Consider the following 18289-nt stretch of genomic DNA (forward strand, 5'->3'; position numbering starts at 1 on the left):
AAGCAGGCTCAGGCAGCAGCTGCACTGGAGCCACACCACAGCCTGCATGTAGGTACCAAGCCACAGCCTTTCCCTTGGCCATTCAAAACATCCACCCGAGTCTGTTTTTTTTACGCTTTATTAAACACATCCTGGATGTAGAAGCTGGTTTATTCATTCTCCTCGCTGCGCAGTCTGGCATTGGGATTGGTGATCTTGATGGCAAGCTGAGCAGCCCTCTCCACAATGATCTTCCGGTTTTTAGAAGACACGTTGTGAGCAATCTCTGCACAGTATGACCTGTCAGAACAGACCGCATGTCAGCTCGGCTCTGACAGCAGCCAAAGCAAAGCACTCCAGAGCCATCCTGCAGGCAGTGCTCCAGTGTGGAAGCGTCACCACGCAAGAGCCGAGCCACATGCCTGTCTCCTGTTGCCCAGCCCAACACCAAGCAGGAGCCCCCTCTGTGCCCTCCCATCCACTGCACCACAGAACTAAGGAAACCGAGACAGCTTTTATGCTCTTGAAAGTGAGAGCTTCACTCACCTCCATCCCACCCCGATTGTGCCACCTTTTCACCTTCCGACTCAGCACCGTGGGGGCCGGGCAGCACACACCCCCAGTGCAGGCCGCAGAGCTGCCAGTGACCACTCCGCGCAGGGCAGGGCACATGCAGGCCCTGCACACTTACTTGTTGCTCATCATGAGCACTTCCAGCTCTTTCACATTGTGGACCAGGAACTTTCTGAACCCCGTAGGCAGCATGTGCTTTGTCTTCTTGTTGCTGCCATAGCCAATGTTGGGCATCAGGATCTGACCCTTGAACCGCCGGCGAACTCGGTTATCGATACCTCTTGGCTTGCGCCAGTTGCGCTGAAAAAATGCAGAAAACAAAATTTAGCAGTTACAGACTGAGATCAGTCTAAAAACTCAGGCCTCAAGGTAACAGCTGTGGCCAAAACCAATCCCCCAGCAGATCCACCGTGCCGCGAGTTGCAGCACGACCCACTGTTTCAACACTGACCCCTTCTGCTTTAATTCACCATCAAACCCAAAAGCAACCGCATCCGGCTGGCCCAGAATGCATTTTCTAATGTGCTCCCTAGCACTTTGTACCTTGATCTTGACATAGCGATCGGACTGATGGCGGATGAATTTCTTGGTCCTCTTCTTGACGATCTTAGGTTTCACGAGAGGCCTGAGGGCAGGCATGGTGTCTAAGAGGAACAGAATCGGATGAGAAGGGGAGCCCACGGCACACGCGACGCCCCGTCCCGCTCAGGGCGCGTGTGGCAGGCTACCTTCCGCTCGCGGGCCACTGGGGAGGCTGGCGACGGAATGGGCATTCACCTGCGGCTCTCTCCCTCCCGCCTCCGAAGCTGGACGAGCACAGGGAGCTCTCCAGATGCGATCCAGGGAGGTCAGGCGCTGCCGGGCCCGCCCCCGCCGCGTTCCCCAGCCCACAACCCGCCGCCACCGGCCCCTCCTCCCCTGGCCGCGGCGCGGCGCCCGGGCCCACCGCAGGCGCAGCTCCCGCCGCCCCCCCGCCCCGGGCCGCACGGCCCCCGCAGTAACGCGCAGAGCGGTAGCTCTGGCGGCCACTCGCCGGCTGCGCTCAGCCGAGACGCCCCGGCGGCCCTCGCCTGCCCCGGCGGCCTTCGCCTGCCCCGGCGGCCCCCGGCCCAGCCGCCGCTGTCCCGGCGGACAGAGCGAGGCCAGCCGCAAGCCCCGGGGCCGGGGGGAACCGGGGCGGGCCGGGCGGCGGCCCACGGGGGGCGGATGGCCGCCGATGGGCACTTACCGGGGCCTCGGTGCCGCCGTCCGCCGCTGGCCCCGCCGAGAGAGGGAGGGGCCTCGCGCGCAGGGCCTTATGGGACACGAGGGCGGTCCTGGCAGGGCCGTGCGGCGCCGCGCCCGCGCGAGGCGGGCCCCGGGCGCTCGCCGAGCCCCGAGCCGACGCCGGGCAGGGGGCGCGCGGCGGGCTCCGTCCGTCGGGGAACGTCCCGGGAGAACGGATGGGCGATTCCCTCCCACTCCGAGCTGTGCCGCTTGTACTGCGCTGCCAGGACCTGCCCGGCGTCACTCCCGCCAGGCCGCGTGCCCGAGCGCCGCTTCCGCCAGCCCCGCTGAGCGCTCGGGCGCCACCTGGCCGCCCCCGCCCCGCCCCCTCCGGCCGCGGGGGCCCCGCCCTGCCCGAGGCCGCGCCTGGCGGCCGGGGCGCTGCACGGGCCGGGCCGGGCCCGCTCGCTTTCAGCCGGGAGCGGAGATTACTCGGGCATCTGCGCTCCGCAGGCCGCGCCCTGACGCACTGAGCCGAGGCACGATACCGGTCAAACGCTCGCCACCCCCTGGCGGCGACGGCCGCGCTCCCGGCAGCTGGTGGCACACGCGCGGCCCGACAGCGGCAGCGACTGCCCTCCGCCAGCCCGGGGGGGGCCGCGGGGACGAGCTGGTACAGGCCGGGGGGATGCCGCGCCCCCCCGCAGGCAGCGGTGGCCGGTATGAGCCCCACTGGAGGCAGTGAGCCCCCCTGCGAGCTCCCTGCCCAGCCGGGGCGGCGCAGAAGGAGCAGGCTCTGCCGAAACGAAACGGGGGAACATTTATTAACAAGTGCAGGGGTTTCACAGGGCTCGGGCAGGCCTCCAGCTGGGGTCACGCACGGGAGCATGCGCCAGCCGCGGTGCTGAGCCAGCTGGCCAGGACGGGGGGACGTGCGGCTGCCCTCAGTCTATGCTCAGCCTCTCCCGGTTCTCCCGGAGCCAGGCGTGGTACACATTTAACTTGTGGTCCTGCGGCTGTACCTAAAACACAGCAAAAATGTTTAACATTTACTAAAATCCCTTCTGTTAAAACACCTCGTGCTCTGGCACGTTTCCCTGAAAGGCCACACTGCGCAAAACAAAGAACACGGCTCCCGGTCAGCCCCGCAGCCACCCCCACCCCTCTGTGAATCAGGACAGGGGGTCCTATGCCAGAGAGTGAAGCAGCCCCTCGACTGCCCCTCACAGTCGTCTGCCACAAGAGGACCTCAGCACGCCAAAGGCCCCACCAACACGGACCTCGAAGGGATCTGGCTGGCAGGAACCGTAAGGACACCAGTTCTTAACTAGAGCAGGGAAAAGACTTTCACCCCCACATCAAGGAAATAAGCAAAAACAGTCAAAGCAGAAAACTACAGGGGGGGAAAAATTAAGGCGACAAGTCTTCATTTATAGGTTCAGACTTGCAAAAGTCATGTTCTGGGAATTCAACCTACCAAAGATATAAAACGCCCTATCCTTTCCCTTTTTAAATCCAAGGGAGTCCACAGATGCAAAGTCCATGATGCCAAAGGACAGAGCCCTGCTGCCAGCAGCGCATGGTGGACCAGACCCCAGCAGCTCGGGCACACCACCCACCTCCTTCCATTCATTGACACAGAAGATTCTGTAGGAGTCGTTCCCGTACTTCCCGATCCCATGCAGCTCGATGGGGTACTTCCACTGCTTGCTCAGGTACTCATCTGCAACGTACAGTCACAGACTTCACTGCCTGCAGGCGGGCAGGTCGCAGAAAGCAACTCTGAACAAAATCCTGATTCTCTGTTATTGTAACACATTTCCACTTTGGAACTTTTTAAATGAAGAACACAAGTTTTAGCTATTTCCTGGTGAAACTAGGTGATGAATCCCTATGGGGTACATCTCAAACATCTTGTAAACAAATCACTGCGGGTGAGTTTTTATTACACCTCTCTCCTCAGAACCCACAGCAGAATACTTTTAGTCTAAGTACAGAAAATACCAGAATCTTAGAAAAATTCTGGCTAGAAAGGCCTTCTGGAGGTCACCTGATGCAAAACAGAGAAAAGCCACCTTATGACAGTGCTGCAAAACACAAACCCAGTCTTACAGAAAGGTTTAGGTTGGAAAAGATCCTTTAAGATCAAGTCCAACCATCCTGCAGGCATATATTTTTCCACTCAAAGTTGTCTCTCAGACAAAGGTCTCTTGCAGAACTCATTATGTAAGTTACTTCATTCTCAAAGACAACAGGATCAGCAGCTTTGCATATGTAAGACCAACACATCCCAAAGCTGCATAAAATAAATCATCACCAGTATTTGTCAAACAGTAATAAAAGTGGCAGAGCACTGTTTGAAGACAATGCTGTTTGCCTTGCCAGTATAATTTAGACCGTTCCACAGACACATTCAGGAAAACCTACCTGAGAACTTGATGATGGTTTTTGCTCTGAGTTCGTAGAGGCCAAGAGGTTTGAGCAGATGTGACATTTCTTTCCAGTCTGCAGCCCTGGTTATTTCAGGGGAAGGATACTTCTTAAGGAACTCCCAGAGCACAGGAATCGCCATTTTGCCTAGTGAAAGAACCCATCATGAGGGCTGGGTGGGTAATTTTCTTTTTTTATTACCTATGTGTACTTTTTGAAGTGAGCTTTTTCAGAGGCAAGAGTTAGAAATTAAAGATGTTTTTACACTGTTAATATACACTGTATATTAACATGAGTTAATATATATTTATTCTTTCTTAATATATATTTATTCTTTCATTAATGCCATTAAAAATGGCAGCTGTTCTGACCCTGTAACACCACTCCAACACTTACACAACACAAAATTTTACTGTTCCATTTACCTGAAGTTTTATTGAGAAATATGGTTGCAATGAGAAGTTTCCATGGATCATGGAAAAGTGTTTCTTGGACCAGGTTAAAAGGAGAACGTGGAGGAGTCCATTTTCTGAAAGCCTTCCTTCTAGGTGGGCTGGGAGCTGTACACAGAGGCAATACAGGAAAATTTACTGGACAGTAAAGGATAGATTTACCTATTTAAATGAAAACAATAATAAAAAATATTAAAAAAAAAAGAGACCACCCTTTGAAGCAGATTCATCTTTGTTGGAGCACCACATGGGGATGGAGCAATGGCAATTCCCACAAAAATTTTACCTAAATGCAGGGGACTATGTGTCCCCCAGCACAGACTGCAGTAAGTCAAGGCTGCCTCTGCGTGCCCCCACATTCCATGTTACATATATTTTCTGAGGAGAGATGCCCTCCCCAGCCACTGCCATGCTCCTGCGCAGGTACAGAGCAGCAGCCACTGGGTACAGGGTCTCCCCTTGACAGGGGAAACACCTCAGCAGTCTGAAGAGAACTTCCCCAAAGCCCATTCACCCCAGCACCTTGCAGCTGCTGCAAGAGCTGCCAAGGCGTTGCATACCAGCCTTAACGGCTATTTGCCAGATACAAACCACTGAGGTTTAAAACAGGACATGATGAACACCAGTGCAGTAAGCCAAGCTCTCTAATGCCACCTGAGCAAGACCAGCCTAAAAATGGAAGAAATTTTCCATAACATCACTCGATCTTCAGCCATCCTATTCCTCCTCCACAAAAAAAAAACCTATTTCCCTAAAGAATATCATACCTTCTTTACTGTATCTACTTGAAAAATACGGGCTCGTTTTCCTCCTATCCACTTGTGCTCGTGGTATAGACTCTTCTGTAAAAAATAAAAAGTTTGCAGTAAAAAGAAAAGAAATAAAGTATTTTGCTGCCATGTTTCATAGGCTATTTCTATTTTACGTTGTGATGGAAATACAAGGATTTCTTGTAATTGTACAGAACATAAACGTGCTTTAGATTCACTCCAGGGCTCCCTCTGTACTTCAACTCTACAAGAAATCCTCAGTAGATAAACTGTTACTTTGCCACAGTCTGAGGAAACAGGCTCAAACTACAATCAAGGATTAAATGTTGTCCACACACTCTAGCACATGAAACAAGATAAAACGAGCCTTTTTTAAGAATCAAACTGACCAACTGTGCAACAACATTAAAACTTAGTGAAGCGAAGGTAACGAACATTATTACATTATACTAAAGAGATCTGTAGAGTAAGTTCCAGTTGTGAATAGATCTGCATTAAGTTAAATGCTGCTGGATAAAAAAATGAGTCAGATTCAGATGTCAAAGCAGCTTGACCTGAAACAGAATACTTTGCTCCTACAGTTACGAGAACCCCTGGCAGAATGTTAGGAACATATTCTGCCTCAAAACCACATACATACCTGGCATCATTTTAACTGCTGTGAAGTTTGTCTTATCACACAGCTGCAAGATGTTAGCATCTGTTTCAGTGTCAGATTTAAAATCCTGGTTACCCGGCCTCCTTTGATCTGTCTCTTTCTGTATTTTGAATCCGCTGGTTCTCTCCTCAGATCTTGCGGAGGATGCGTCATTAGAACCTGTCTCCACACATTCCTCCTCTGCCAGGCTCTCCAGCTCCCTTTGTGAGAGAGCTGTCACTGACCTCAACTGTGCATCTGACCTTGACCTGGACATTCGTAACAGAGCTCTTCCTGCATCCACAGGGTCTGCATTCTGATCATCTACGCCCTGACTATCAGTGACACACCTGTCTTTCCTTCTACAAAATTTCTTGTTTTGAAGGCACTCAGTTTCCTGTTTGTTACATACTCTTCTCCGTCTTTTGGTTTGGGTATTATCTTGGTTCCTCTTTTCTGAGCTCTTTCTAGTTTTCTTATTCTGAACACTTTTTCCACCTGCCCCTTTTTTGGTTTTCAAACAGTCCTCTGGGTTTATGCCTCTCATGATCAAATCTTCAGTTTCCAGAGTGAACGTAACTTCTCCCAGGTTTTCATTTCCAGTCTGAATATTTTGAATTCCATCCTCTGCGCTGTTTCGTACACTGAGGTCTTGCACTTGACTGTGACAATCCTCACTCTCTAAAACAGTTCTCACAGCTTCTGTGGCGTATTTTTTCACCCTTGAACGTGTACTCTGATAAGGAGCTGTAAAATCAAAATCTTTTGCTTTTAGTGTCGTCTCCCCAGTTTTCCGAAAATACTCCACAAGTGCAATTTTCGATCTTAGGTTATTTCCTTCAGGACTGTGGTATGATAGAAAAGTAAGTTAGTGGTGACTTCTTCATTCTCTCACTCCTCACTTAAAAAAGTATTCTAGCAATTAAGAAAACAAATAAACAAAAAAAATGACAAAAAACGGTTGACAGGGTGATGTCAATGCAAGTTTCTGTGACTTTACAAAACAGTTTACAGACAATCTCGCACACATTGCACACTTCGCCTCCCGCACTCCGCACACAGGGGTTTAAGTGCGAGTGAAGCCTGCGCCGGGGGCAGGGCTGTGCCCAGGGGCGGCAGCGGCCCCCGCCCGGGCCAGCCCTCCGGCTCCGGCCTCACCGGACAAAGGGCACCGACCCCCACGCCATCCTGCCCGGCTGCCTTCGCCTGGCCACCTTCTGCCAGCCGCCGGGGACGGCGCCGGGCCCGGCCGCGGCCCGCTGCCTCGCCAGCCCGCTCTCCGCCGCGGCGCCGGAGCCCTCGCCGCTGGGGCCGGGCCCGGGCCCGGCCCCGGCCCCGTCTCGGCTGCCGCCCGGGAGGCTGCGCGGGGAAGGAGCCGCGCGGGTGGGCCCTGCTCCGAGCGGGGGGGGCCTCGCGGCGCGGCGAGCCCAGGTCCGGGCTTGGGCCCCACGGAGCAGCGGGTCTGGGTCCGGTCCGGCCGGGTGCGGCCTCAGGCCCAACGCCGCTCTGCGAGGACCACCTGCCGCCATCGCCGCCATCGCCGCCATCGCCGCCACCCCCACCCCGCGGGCCGCCCCGGCCCCTACCCGCGGGCCGCCGCTGCCATCCCGTCAGCCTCCATTACGTGACGCCCTACGGCGCGCAAGCGCAGCCCCGCCCCGCGCAAGCGCAGCCCCGCCCCGCGCAAGCGCAGCCCCGCCCCGCGCAAGCGCAGCCCCGCCCCGCGCAAGCGCAGCCCCGCCCCGCGCAAGCGCAGCCCCGCCCCGCGCAAGCGCAGCCCCGCCCCGCGCAAGCGCAGCCCCGCCCCGCGCAAGCGCAGCCCCGCGCCGCTGGCGGGAGCCCCCTACCGTGGCGGCGGCCCGGCGCGGCCCCGGGCGCAGGCGCGTTGCCCGTGGCGCCGGCGGCGGGTGTAAACAAGCGTGCGGCGGCGGTGCTGACGCGGGGTTGTGAGTGGCGGCCTGGCCCGGCCCGGCCCGGCCCGGGGGATGCGGGCCGCGCTCACCTGGCGCGACAAGGCTGAGCAGTGGTGAGCGGCCCGGGGGGCATCAGCCGTGCCGCTACGATCCGCGGCGCAGCGAGGCGCCCGCGCCCCGCCCCCGGCCTGTGAGGAGAGGCGGCGGCCTGCCGGCGGTGGGGGAGCGGGCCGGGAGCGGGCCGGCTGCAGCCTGGCTGCCGATCAGGGTGTGCCGAGGAGCGGGGCCGGGCACGGCGGCGGCCCGGGGCAGCTCTTTCGGGCTGCGCTGGGCCCGCCGGCACCGCCCCGTGCCGTGCCCCGCCGCAGGGCCCGTGGGCGGCGGGAGCCCGTGTCCTTGCCCCGGGCAGGCATTCTGCTGCCCCCCGGGCAGGGCAGCGGCACTCCTGAAGCGCCCGGCTGATGCCCGCGGTCCCCAGTAATGCAGAGTCCTTTGTAGGGGTTGGTTTTTCTTTTTTTACACGTCACGTTCAGCCGAAGGCCAGCAGGCTGTGCCTGTATCCGTGGTCCTGTATCAAGGGTCCAGGAGCAGGCTCCTTCCTGCCCCCGCCCGTGCGTGTTCAGGCCTGGAGCCAGGATGGTGGCCGGTGCCTGGGCTTCTTCCTGGCTGCGGCAGGCGGCCACAGAGGGTGCTCGTAGTTCGGGGAATTTTCTCAGAGTTCGATATACGCTCAAGTATGCAATTCACCATTTTTTTTAATGCGGCAGCTTTGACATGAAAAGAAATATATTTTCTGCCTACTAATATGGGGTTTTATTGGGGGTGGGTGGTGGTGGTGGTGTTTGTGTTGTGTTTTTTTTCCTCTAGTATTTATGATCTTGCATTCAAACCAGATGGGACTCAACTGATAATTGCTGCTGGAAATAGACTCCTGGTAGGGAAACTTTTTTTTCCTCTTGCCTTTACAACTGAATGAATATGATTTTTTTCACATTAACTTATGAATATAACCTATCAAAAATCCTCTTATCTCTACTCGTCCAGCCTCATAGCTACATACATATTAATGCAGGCTATAAGTGTAAAGTGTTTTGAAGCTTTTTAATGTTTCTTACAAAGTTTTAAGCTCTATTTCCAAAAGTAATGAGATTTAAGTTACTTGCATCATCTCATCCTCTCGCACCTCACCCGGTGGTTTGAAATCCATTAACCTGCATCCACACTTAACACAGTGGCATGGTATACAAATACTGTGTTGTTAAAACTTTCTTAGAATCTCTGTGAAAAGGGTAAAAGAAACTCAAATCAATGTCCCTACTTTGTGAGAAGCTTCCAAGTAGAGCTTTTTGCAGTTCCCTGGGTCTGTTTGTCTCCTGCTTACCCATCAGCGAGAGCAGCTCTGGACCATACTTCTCACTGTTCCTGCAAGGCTTTCATGTGGGGCAGGTGTAGAAACTGCAGGGATGGATAGATGATGGATGGAACAATTACAGAGATCAGAACTGCGGGACAGCAGTCTTTGGATATGTTTATTGATGATCCTTTCCAGTAAAAAATCTACTGCAGAGAAAGGAAGGAAATTTTTAAAACAAGATGGCCTAATGAAGTGTTTGGAAATTTCTTTCGTGCATCTAATTTTCTAATACAGAGTCTTCTTTCTGAGAAGTATTTAATTAAGGAAAGCTTCTTCACTTTAAAATGTTTTGTCTTGCATGGACTGCATGCTATGCAAAAATGCAAACATGTAAGTGTATAATCTTGGTGGCCTTCAGTAATTTTATATCCTGGTCCTCACTGGAAGACTTTTTAATGTATGGGGCTTGTGTTTGTATGTTTGGTTTTGATTTTATTTTATTTTTTCCCTTTGTTTAAATAGGTGTATGATACTTCTGATGGAACCTTAATTCAACCTTTGAAAGGACATAAGGACACTGTATACTGTGTGGCTTATGCTAAAGATGGTAAATATCACTTTGAGGGGGAGGTGAGCTTTGTTAGTCTGGTTTGTGAAGTGCCTATCTTCCATTTCTTGTTGCTAATTTATACATAGAGAAATCAGGGTTGGTTGTTTCAGTAATAGTATCCTGAAGGTAAGTGCTGGTGTTTTGTTTGTTTCTTTTGAATGGAGAGTCTGAACTGCCATACAAATGCTACATGCAGAAGTACCATATTTTTACATGTAAGGCTACCTGTTAATCCAAGACCGGTAGTCCCCACTTCCCCTCTCCCACTTACTTCAGTGATGGTTAAGTTTATATTTGTGGGGTAACATGAAGAGAAGGCTTACCCCAGAGATCTTTCTAGACAGAGACCTCTTTCTAGTAGTCTACCTGCCTCTGATTTTTATTCCCCATAGTTCCACTATCCCAAAGCTTCCTGATCTTCTGATCCTTCATGCAGATCCTCACTACAGACTTTATTCTGCTTCCAGTTCTTTTATTGTCTCTGATTCTTGTTCTGTGGGGGCTTACTGTCTGTGGGCTCAGAGGACTTCCTCTCAAATACTGCTGTTTAAGTCACAAGGGATACCTGTGAGGATGTGCCATTTTTCCCTTGGCACTGTTAACATAAATCTCCAGCCTGTGGCTGACAGTATTGGAAAGACTGGCTACATGCTTGCATGGCTGGGCTTTAATGAGGCATGCTCTGTTATTGGAGTTTCACGTAGTTGAAGTGCAGTCACATCAAGGCACTTGTAGTGTTAGGCCCTTTACTACTTGAGCCTTGTCAAGTTTAAGAACTTCTTGCTCTCTCTTTGATTGAGTGTGTAGAGTGAAAGTGATTCTTGTATGTGCGGGATTTAAATTGTATCTAATTCCTAGGCAAACGTTTTGCATCTGGCTCCGCTGATAAAAGCGTGATAATTTGGACTTCAAAGTTAGAAGGAATTTTGAAATACACGTAAGTGATGCCTTTCAGTTCTGCGCCTCTCAAAAGCGGACTTTGATTATGCACTTCTGCTGTCAAAGAGTATGTGCCATTAGATTTGGAAGAAGGTTGACTAAGGTCAGAGAAAATGCCAGGGGATAATAAGAGAGGGAAGAGCAAAAGAACAGTTGAAGTATCTGAATGAGGGAAGAAAGCAATTAAATTCATAAAAGAGGGTGGGAAGTCTCGATAAATCTCTGAATTTAGAGGGCTGGCAGAGAACTGGGGAAGCTCAGTATAGCTCAGAATAAAATGAAATAAAATATGACCTTGTATTATAAACAAAATTAATTTAATTTGGTTCAAAGATCAGATTAAAAATAAGGTTTGGTACTTTTGGTGCATTTCCATCTTTCTTTTGGCAGTGTTTTTATGTCATCCCTCTTAAGTGACATCTTCAAATTCTGTTTCAAAATGTATGTGTACATTTATTACTAGATAGTATGCACAAGCTAGTGTACTGCTAGGAGCATACACAAGCATGCTTGTTTTAGAATTTGGCTATAACCTTCAATCATATTTCACAAACCACCATCTATATCCTTTTTTAGCTAATCTTGATGAAATACAGTGAATCCTGCACCTGGAGACAGTTTTTATAAAGTTTATTACTGTTTATTAGTTTACAGTGATAGCAGGTTAATTTGATATAATATAAACTGATCACATTATTTCTGGCATCTGGTAAATCTTTCAGCTATTTTGCTGAAACTCAGGAAAGGGGACATTTAAGAATGATTTATTGAAATATGATTGTTACTTCATTCTAGGCATAATGACTCTATACAATGTGTTTCATACAATCCTCTTACTCATCAGTTGGCATCCTGCTCTTCCAGTGATTTTGGTATGTCTTCTTTCTCTAACTTTTCCATTAAGCCAGTATATTCTTTTAGTTCTATAGCTAAGCTAACTACAGATAGGTACAGTTCTTTATATCCAGAAGAGATGAGATACAAAGCTACCTAAATTTAAGTAACATTAGATACTTATTTAAATCACTTAAACTCTGTTCGAAAGGGCCATGCAGTGAGGCACCACAGGATAAAATGTACTACTTCGTTACTTTGATTTTTTGCAGACACCTTCTGTGTTACTTAGATAGATTCCCTGCCCCCCATTTACTGCTAAATAATAAGTATTTAAATGCCCTTCTAGCAGTGGCTGAGACTTTGATCCCTCTGAAGTCCCAGCTGAGTTTTCTCACAATACTAGTTTCCAATCTGAACACTAGTTAATGCTTACTTGTAATTTACATTGGCTTTTTGTTTGCTTTAATCAAGGCTTGTGGTCTCCTGAACAGAAGTCAGTCTCTAAACATAAAACTAGCAGTAAGATTACTTGCTGTAGGTAAGTTTTAAGGATTATGTGTATCATTTAAGTTCATTTCAATGCAGACCATTCCAAATAATATGCAAGCTTAAAGAAAAAAAATGTTCAAGTGAAATAGTTCAATGTATGCAAAGGCAGTACCTAGTAGTATGGGATGGGCACCTTGCTGTTCAGTAGGATTGTGTACTTTGTGCTGCTTTGGCACTCTCATCGTTATAAACGCTACTCAGGTATTTTAATGCTCCAGTAGGAATATTACTAATATTTGTCAAAGATGATTTGTTCTTTCTTGCATAGTCTTCTCAGGGAGCTTTTTTTTTTTTTTCTTCCCCCTTCTTTTTTAATAGCAAAGGGTCTTGGTTTTTATTTGATACTGTTTATAACTGAATTCTTCTGAAAGTATCAGAGAGGTGTTCTGCTCTTGAGCAAGTGTCTTCTCTCTCCCTCTGTTCAGCCATCTTGTGCAATAATAAAATGAAGGTGGCGGAAAAATAATTATACTTTCCTTTTGTAGAGTTGTTCATCTCCTGTGTTGTTGGTATTTTCAGTAGAAGGCGATATTACTATTATGGGAAACTTGAAGCAAGGGTACATTAATTTGTGTAAAGTCATCCATCTAACTACAGTAGAGATGAGAATAGAAACCAGGTCTCCTCTGTCCTGCACCATGCAATTTTATCTGATCAGTGTTCTAAATGTGTCTTTTAAAACAGTCTGGTCTACTGCCAACACTGTCATCCCCAAAAATGTATCTGTTACTTAGCACATGTTAAAGTACTGCAAGCAGATGATCGCTTTATTTTTTTTTATTTCTACACTTTATTTCTGTGTATATTATAAAATGTTCTTGCTGCAGTGCATGCTGTTGCCATAAATGTGGATTTAGATGCATAAACAAACTGTAGGATTACTGGCTACCTCCCAGAACTCCCTCTTAGATTGAAATACACTTCCATCATCCCTATTTGAGTATGCTCTACCATCCTACCTTCCTGCTGCTTGTTTTTAATAGTTTGCTCTTCAGTATGTATGTGTTTTACCAGCTGGACGAACGATGGCCAGTACCTTGCTTTGGGGATGTTCAATGGCATTGTCAGCATAAGGAATAAAAATGGTGAAGAGAAAGTTAAAATAGAGCGTACAGGTGGTGCTTCGTCTCCAATATGGTCAATTTGTTGGAATCCATCCAGGTAAATAATTTCATCCTTCCTTTGCTCATGCTGAATAGATAATCCTTGGCTTATTGATGGTGGAAAGACTTTTATCCCTGCTGAAACAGATTAATGACATGTACCTTACCTTTTTTTTAAGTGATTATGTATTGGAGTTTTGGCTTTGCTGCCAGCCTTTGAGTGGAGAAACTGGGAACAAGTTCCACTTAGATCATAGAATTGTTTGGGTTGGAAAAGACCCTTAAGATCATAGAGGCCAGCTGTTAACCCAGCACTGCCAAGGCCACCACTAACCCATGTCCCTACGCACCACGTCTACGTGTCTTTTAATTACCCCCAGGAATGGAGACCCCACCACTTCCCTGGGCAGCCTGTTCCAATGCTTGATAACCCTTCTGGTGAAGAAATTTTTCCCAATATCTGATCTAAACCTCCCCTGGCACAACCTGAAGCCACTTCCTCTTGTCCTATTGCTTGTTACTTGGTAGAAGAGACCGACCCTCACCTGCCTACAGCCTCCTTTCAGGTGGCTGTAGAGAGAGATAAGGTCCCCCCTGAGCCTCTTACTCTCCAGGCAGAACACCCCCAGTTCCCTCAGCCGCTCCTCACAGGACTTGTGCTCTAAACACCAGCTTTGTTGCTCTTCTTTGGACACGTTCCAGCATCTCGGTGTCTTTCTTGTGGTGAGGGGCCCAAAACTGAACACAGTGTTCAAGGTGCAGCCTCATCAGATCTCAAGAAACATTTTTTTCTTGTGTAGTATTTTATGTGGCGCTTTTTTTTTTTTTTTTTTTTTTGTGGGTGGGGATGTGTGTGGAGTGTGGTCTGTTTGGATCTGGGGGAGATAGAGGGGAACTGTTTTTTCACTTCAGAGGGAATATTGTCCCAGATATGTGAATAAACAATTGCTATTGCAGTAGATGGGAGAATTTTTGTAGTAGAGCAGATGAACAAGAGAAGTCAGTTCACAGCTGTTAGAGGAGATACCAGTATGGAAATCCAGGCCTGGCAGTAGGTAATGTAGTCAGACGACAATGAGCAAGAAGGGATCTCTGTGGATTTCAACTTGTGAGTGAAACTTCAAAGGAGCATATGTATCTATATTATCTGGAAGAGTAATTTATAAAAAGGACCAAAGGCAGGGAGTATTATGCAGGGTGCAAAATCAGATATTAAATAAATAGGAAATTCTACATGAATAGTTGCCTGTATGGTCTGAATTTATTCTGCTAGCATGTGTTCGTTATGAGATAGTTCTTAAGTATGTGATAGCATGTTGCTTTTTCCTACAGGTTACATGCATCATTCATTGAGCAAAGGAGGGTGCTTACTAAACAGCTTTTCATTAGGATTTTTGTCTGCTTCCTTTTTGTTAAAAGGTTTGAATAATTCTAGAGGCATTATTTGCAGCAGAATATTCAGATTACCATCTCCCTTCTTCCTCTCTTCTCCACAGGCAAGAAACTGTGGAGAAGGTGACTCTCATGTTTTGCTCTAAGCTGAGCAGGTCGTGTCAGAGTACCAAAGCTAAAAAATCTGAGACCTGAAGCTTTTCCTTGGGCTACTGCTGTTCTCACACAAACAGTTTTTTTTTCCTGATAATTGTACTACTGATAATCATAGTTTACTCTTGCTCAGCTGTATTGACTTTAATGCTATGGTGGCTTTGTACTACTGCAGCTAAGAATCCAGGCCTAGGTGCTTGATCTGTTTAAGGGACCATTAACTTCACTGTACCCACTGCTTATAGAGCTGTATGTGAAGTCATACATCAAGCTTTGCAGTTATTTCTGTAAAGGAGACTGATTTTTCTTTTGTGCCTCAAGCTGTCTTCCTCAGTTTTAAATGGCGAGATGTATCTACTATCCTTTCAGCCTGTTTTTTTTTTTTTAAAGAGTAATATGGAGTCAATTCTGCTATCCTATTACTTAGTTGTATTGCTCTAAGAAATTTATTAATAAATTGCTGTAGAATTACTACTTTTTTTTTTTTTTGTTAGAGATGAACGCAATGATATTTTAGCTGTGGCAGACTGGGGTCAGAAGCTTTCCTTTTACCAGCTTAGTGGCAAACAGGTACGTTTTAGAAAGTGTATTCAAGAGTGGCAGGGTATTTCTGATTCTGCTTTGTGTCCTATATTCAGAGTGTTTGTATACTAGTGCTTTATTAGCTACATTAATATTTTCCCAACCTTTTATGAGTCTACCTTTTTTTTTTTTTTTAACCATCTCTTCCTTCACCTCTTGTTTCTCCTATGGCAACTCAGCTGCTGTCTTACGATTTTTGTAGTAAAACCCTACAACTTTGCTGGCTTGTGATAGGGTTTATTGGTCTGTAGAGGACATCTTTGTATTTTTTGTTAAGGGGTTTTTGTGAGTTGCTTGCATTCTGAGCAGACTGGTTTGGGACTGGAGGGATTCTTGGATGTATTTTAGAACTGCCTTCGGGAATCTTAATATAGCCGGTGGTTCTGGGGTATTGAAAAGTTGCACATGGCCAGAGAGGTGAGAAGAATGGTACCAGTGACAGCACTTGTTGCCTTGGGAAATATGAAATAAGCCTTTTGTTAATGTTTTTGATTTCTTTTTTCCCCCCCTTGTAGATTGGGAAGGACAGAACGCTCAATTTTGATCCGTGCTGTGTTAGCTATTTTACTAAAGGAGAGTATATTTTACTGGGAGGTTCAGATAAACAAGTTTCCCTCTTCACCAAGGATGGTGTGCGTCTTGGTACCATAGGGGAGCAAAGCAGCTGGGTGTGGACGTGCAAAGTTAAACCAGACTCCAACTACGTGGTAAGTACTACATTTCTCTGATGTTTTCACAATTTGTCACATAAGGTAAGACCAAAAATTGCAAACTCAGTTACTTATTCTAGACATTCTTAGTGAGGCAGCAAACCTGAGCAGTGTTTAGTGAGGTACTAGACCTATCACTGAAATTAAAAATATCCTGAACAACGAAAACTTGGGCTGTAAGAAGGCTGTAAATGAGTATAACACCTGTTTTCAGGTGGTAAGGCATTTTCTGCTTCTTGATTAAAAACAAGAGAAGGGAAAAGAAGAAATGGCAGCTAATAACTTCTAGGTTGACCAAATTTAATTCCATGATGGAAAGAAAATGTTCAGATCGGTTTAAGTTTCTAGCATTACACCTTGTGGAAAATGCCAACGTGGCCACTGTTAGCTGTAAGTGCGGCACTCAGGTCACTGTACAAAGGTATAGAGATATAGAGCAAATTGAAAAACAAACACACACCCCACCCCCAGAAAAAAAACAAACACACAACCAACCCGAAAACCGACAACAAAACCAAACAAAACCCCATGCAGTATGGTGGTCTCCATGGTCTATGAGATCAGTACTCATTTTGCATTGCCCTTTTACCACTGTTTAAGAACAAGTAGGCTATAATTGGTATCAATCTATACATTATGCAGGAAAAGGAACATAATGTTCATATAAATAGTACACATTTTGCCAGTTCTCACCTACATGTACCAATTGATTGAAATTATTTTCTTGTGTTCAGGCAGTGGGCTGCCAAGATGGAACGATATCCTTTTATCAGTTGATCTTCAGCACTGTTCATGGCCTTTATAAAGATCGCTATGCTTATAGAGACAGCATGACTGATGTTATTGTCCAACACCTCATCACCGAACAAAAAGGTAATTTCACACTTGCAGTCAAGCTTCACTCTCACTCTGTTTTGGTTTTTTTAATTAATATCCATCAGAACACTTGGGATATATGCTGCACATACCAGACAGATTGTTGTCACTTTGACAGTAAAACTGAGGAATACTGTTTGCAGGGACAAGAGTACAAACTTGGATTCTGGAAGTTCGGTGCTGACAAGCTTAATGAAAGATGTGGGGATTTGAAAGAACATTGGGAGGGACAGAGGCTTTTAAGATAAGGTTTTAATCTCTGCAAATGAGATAAAAATACCATACATCATATTTAACTTTTTTTCTTACTTGCACCCTCAAGGATTTGTGCTGATTTTGTTTCTTCATATCCGCTGGCTTTTTATGGCAAGGAATCAAAATATTGCTCCTGGATGTGCTGTTGACAAGTAATAGAAGGTGATAAATTGTGATGGAGATAGTAGATTACATAGATGCAGAACAACAAACGTACCCAAGCAGAAATCTGCTTTTAATTTTAGGGGTGCTTTAGAAAGATTCAGTTTTAATAAGTTTTCTGATTTCTGTATCCATTGTTTTCATGTCAGCTTATACTGTTACTGTTTTTGTGGTTTTTTCCCTTTCTAGTTAGAATAAAAGGCAGAGAACTTGTAAAGAAAATTGCCATCTACAAAAACAGATTAGCAATCCAGATGCCAGAGAAAATCTTGATATATGAGTTATACTCAGATGATTCTTCAGATATGTATTATCGTGTGAAGGAAAAGATAGTAAAAAAATTTGAATGCAACTTGCTGGTTGTATGTTCAGATCACATTATTTTATGCCAGGTATGTGCCTTAAAATCTAGAGTAGTATGGGGTGCATTGAGTTTTTAAGATAGCTGTCCAAGTAGCTGGTAGGAAAAGATTGTACTGTGTAATTTATTACAGTTTTTCGCCAAGGTGCCAATGTGTAGTGCTATTGTCATGTGCAGCGCTGGCAATACTTCTAAGCAATAGCTGTGGCATGCCATGGGTGTTTCGGTTCCAGTGAAACAGTCTCTGTAGTGAATTGGATAAATGAGCACATAATCCAGGGGAACTTCCGGGTGGGGGTGAACTACAAGAAAAAGGTGGGGGTTAATTTGGTCTTGTTTGTTTACTCATAGCATTGGAAACCCTTAAATAGTCAGTTTAACAGGGTGAATTCTTTGACTTTGTTTACAATTTTTATATGTAGAAGAGGGGAAACGTGCTAGTATAG

At 47.1% G+C, this 18289-nt stretch overlaps 3 protein-coding genes across 9 annotated transcripts in view; 1 reads left to right on the forward strand and 2 right to left on the reverse strand.

The window, feature by feature from the left end:
- Positions 1–100: 100 nt before the first annotated feature.
- Positions 101–1910, reverse strand: RPL32 (ribosomal protein L32). Its single transcript, XM_037382838.1, has 4 exons — positions 1781–1910; positions 1096–1196; positions 671–852; positions 101–279 (listed from the first exon to the last, which is right to left on the reverse strand). The coding sequence occupies exons 2-4, from the start codon at positions 1189–1191 to the stop codon at positions 150–152; spliced, it is 408 nt and encodes a 135-aa protein (XP_037238735.1). The 5' UTR covers positions 1192–1196; positions 1781–1910; the 3' UTR covers positions 101–149.
- Positions 1911–2559: 649 nt separating this feature from the next.
- On the reverse strand, positions 2560–7718 carry MBD4 (methyl-CpG binding domain 4, DNA glycosylase). 3 transcript variants are annotated; one of them, XM_037386351.1, is made up of 7 exons: positions 7634–7718; positions 6051–6892; positions 5408–5482; positions 4614–4748; positions 4186–4335; positions 3378–3481; positions 2560–2780 (listed from the first exon to the last, which is right to left on the reverse strand). In XM_037386351.1, the coding sequence occupies exons 1-7, from the start codon at positions 7666–7668 to the stop codon at positions 2703–2705; spliced, it is 1419 nt and encodes a 472-aa protein (XP_037242248.1). In that variant the 5' UTR covers positions 7669–7718; the 3' UTR covers positions 2560–2702. The 3 variants fall into 3 exon arrangements, with proteins under 3 accessions (XP_037242248.1, XP_037242249.1, XP_037242250.1); XM_037386352.1 differs by lacking the exon at positions 5408–5482; XM_037386353.1 differs by lacking the exon at positions 2560–2780 and having other exon boundaries at positions 3409–3510.
- Positions 7719–7919: 201 nt separating this feature from the next.
- Positions 7920–18289, forward strand: part of IFT122 (intraflagellar transport 122) — a 33487-nt gene continuing 23117 nt past the window's right edge. Inside the window, exons 1-11 of one of the 5 annotated variants that reach the window (XM_037385080.1) lie at positions 7920–8073; positions 8828–8894; positions 9837–9921; positions 10783–10861; positions 11659–11735; positions 12172–12238; positions 13264–13410; positions 15392–15467; positions 15995–16186; positions 16924–17062; positions 17672–17874. In XM_037385080.1, coding sequence (XP_037240977.1) covers positions 8033–8073; positions 8828–8894; positions 9837–9921; positions 10783–10861; positions 11659–11735; positions 12172–12238; positions 13264–13410; positions 15392–15467; positions 15995–16186; positions 16924–17062; positions 17672–17874 — 1173 coding nt within the window. In that variant the 5' untranslated portion in view covers positions 7920–8032. Of the gene's footprint in view, positions 8074–8131; positions 8695–8827; positions 8895–9836; positions 9922–10782; positions 10862–11658; positions 11736–12171; positions 12239–13263; positions 13411–15391; positions 15468–15994; positions 16187–16923; positions 17063–17671; positions 17875–18289 lie in introns of those variants that run through there. The other 4 variants (XR_005103860.1, XM_037385081.1, XM_037385082.1 and 1 more) reach the window with 4 other exon arrangements.

The sequence above is a fragment of the Falco rusticolus genome, chromosome 4 (genome assembly GCF_015220075.1).
Source record: "Falco rusticolus isolate bFalRus1 chromosome 4, bFalRus1.pri, whole genome shotgun sequence".
Taxonomy (NCBI): domain Eukaryota; kingdom Metazoa; phylum Chordata; class Aves; order Falconiformes; family Falconidae; genus Falco; species Falco rusticolus.

Bases quoted from the DNA above. Each gene is read 5' to 3' on its own strand.
- MBD4 (XM_037386351.1), bottom strand. From the start codon at position 7,668: ATGGAGGCTGACGGGATGGCAGCGGCGGCCCGCGG. The intron at 6,893-7,633 runs GTAGGGGCCGGG...ATCATACCACAG, and splicing joins ATGGCAGCGGCGGCCCGCGG to TCCTGAAGGAAATAACCTAA. The intron at 4,336-4,613 runs GTAAATGGAACA...TTCTTTCACTAG, and splicing joins ATTTCTCAATAAAACTTCAG to GCAAAATGGCGATTCCTGTG.
- RPL32 (XM_037382838.1), bottom strand. From the start codon at position 1,191: ATGCCTGCCCTCAGGCCTCTCGTGAAACCTAAGATCGTCAAGAAGAGG. The intron at 853-1,095 runs GTACAAAGTGCT...GCATTTTTTCAG, and splicing joins ATCGCTATGTCAAGATCAAG to CGCAACTGGCGCAAGCCAAG. The intron at 280-670 runs GTAAGTGTGCAG...CTGTTCTGACAG, and splicing joins GTGCTCATGATGAGCAACAA to GTCATACTGTGCAGAGATTG.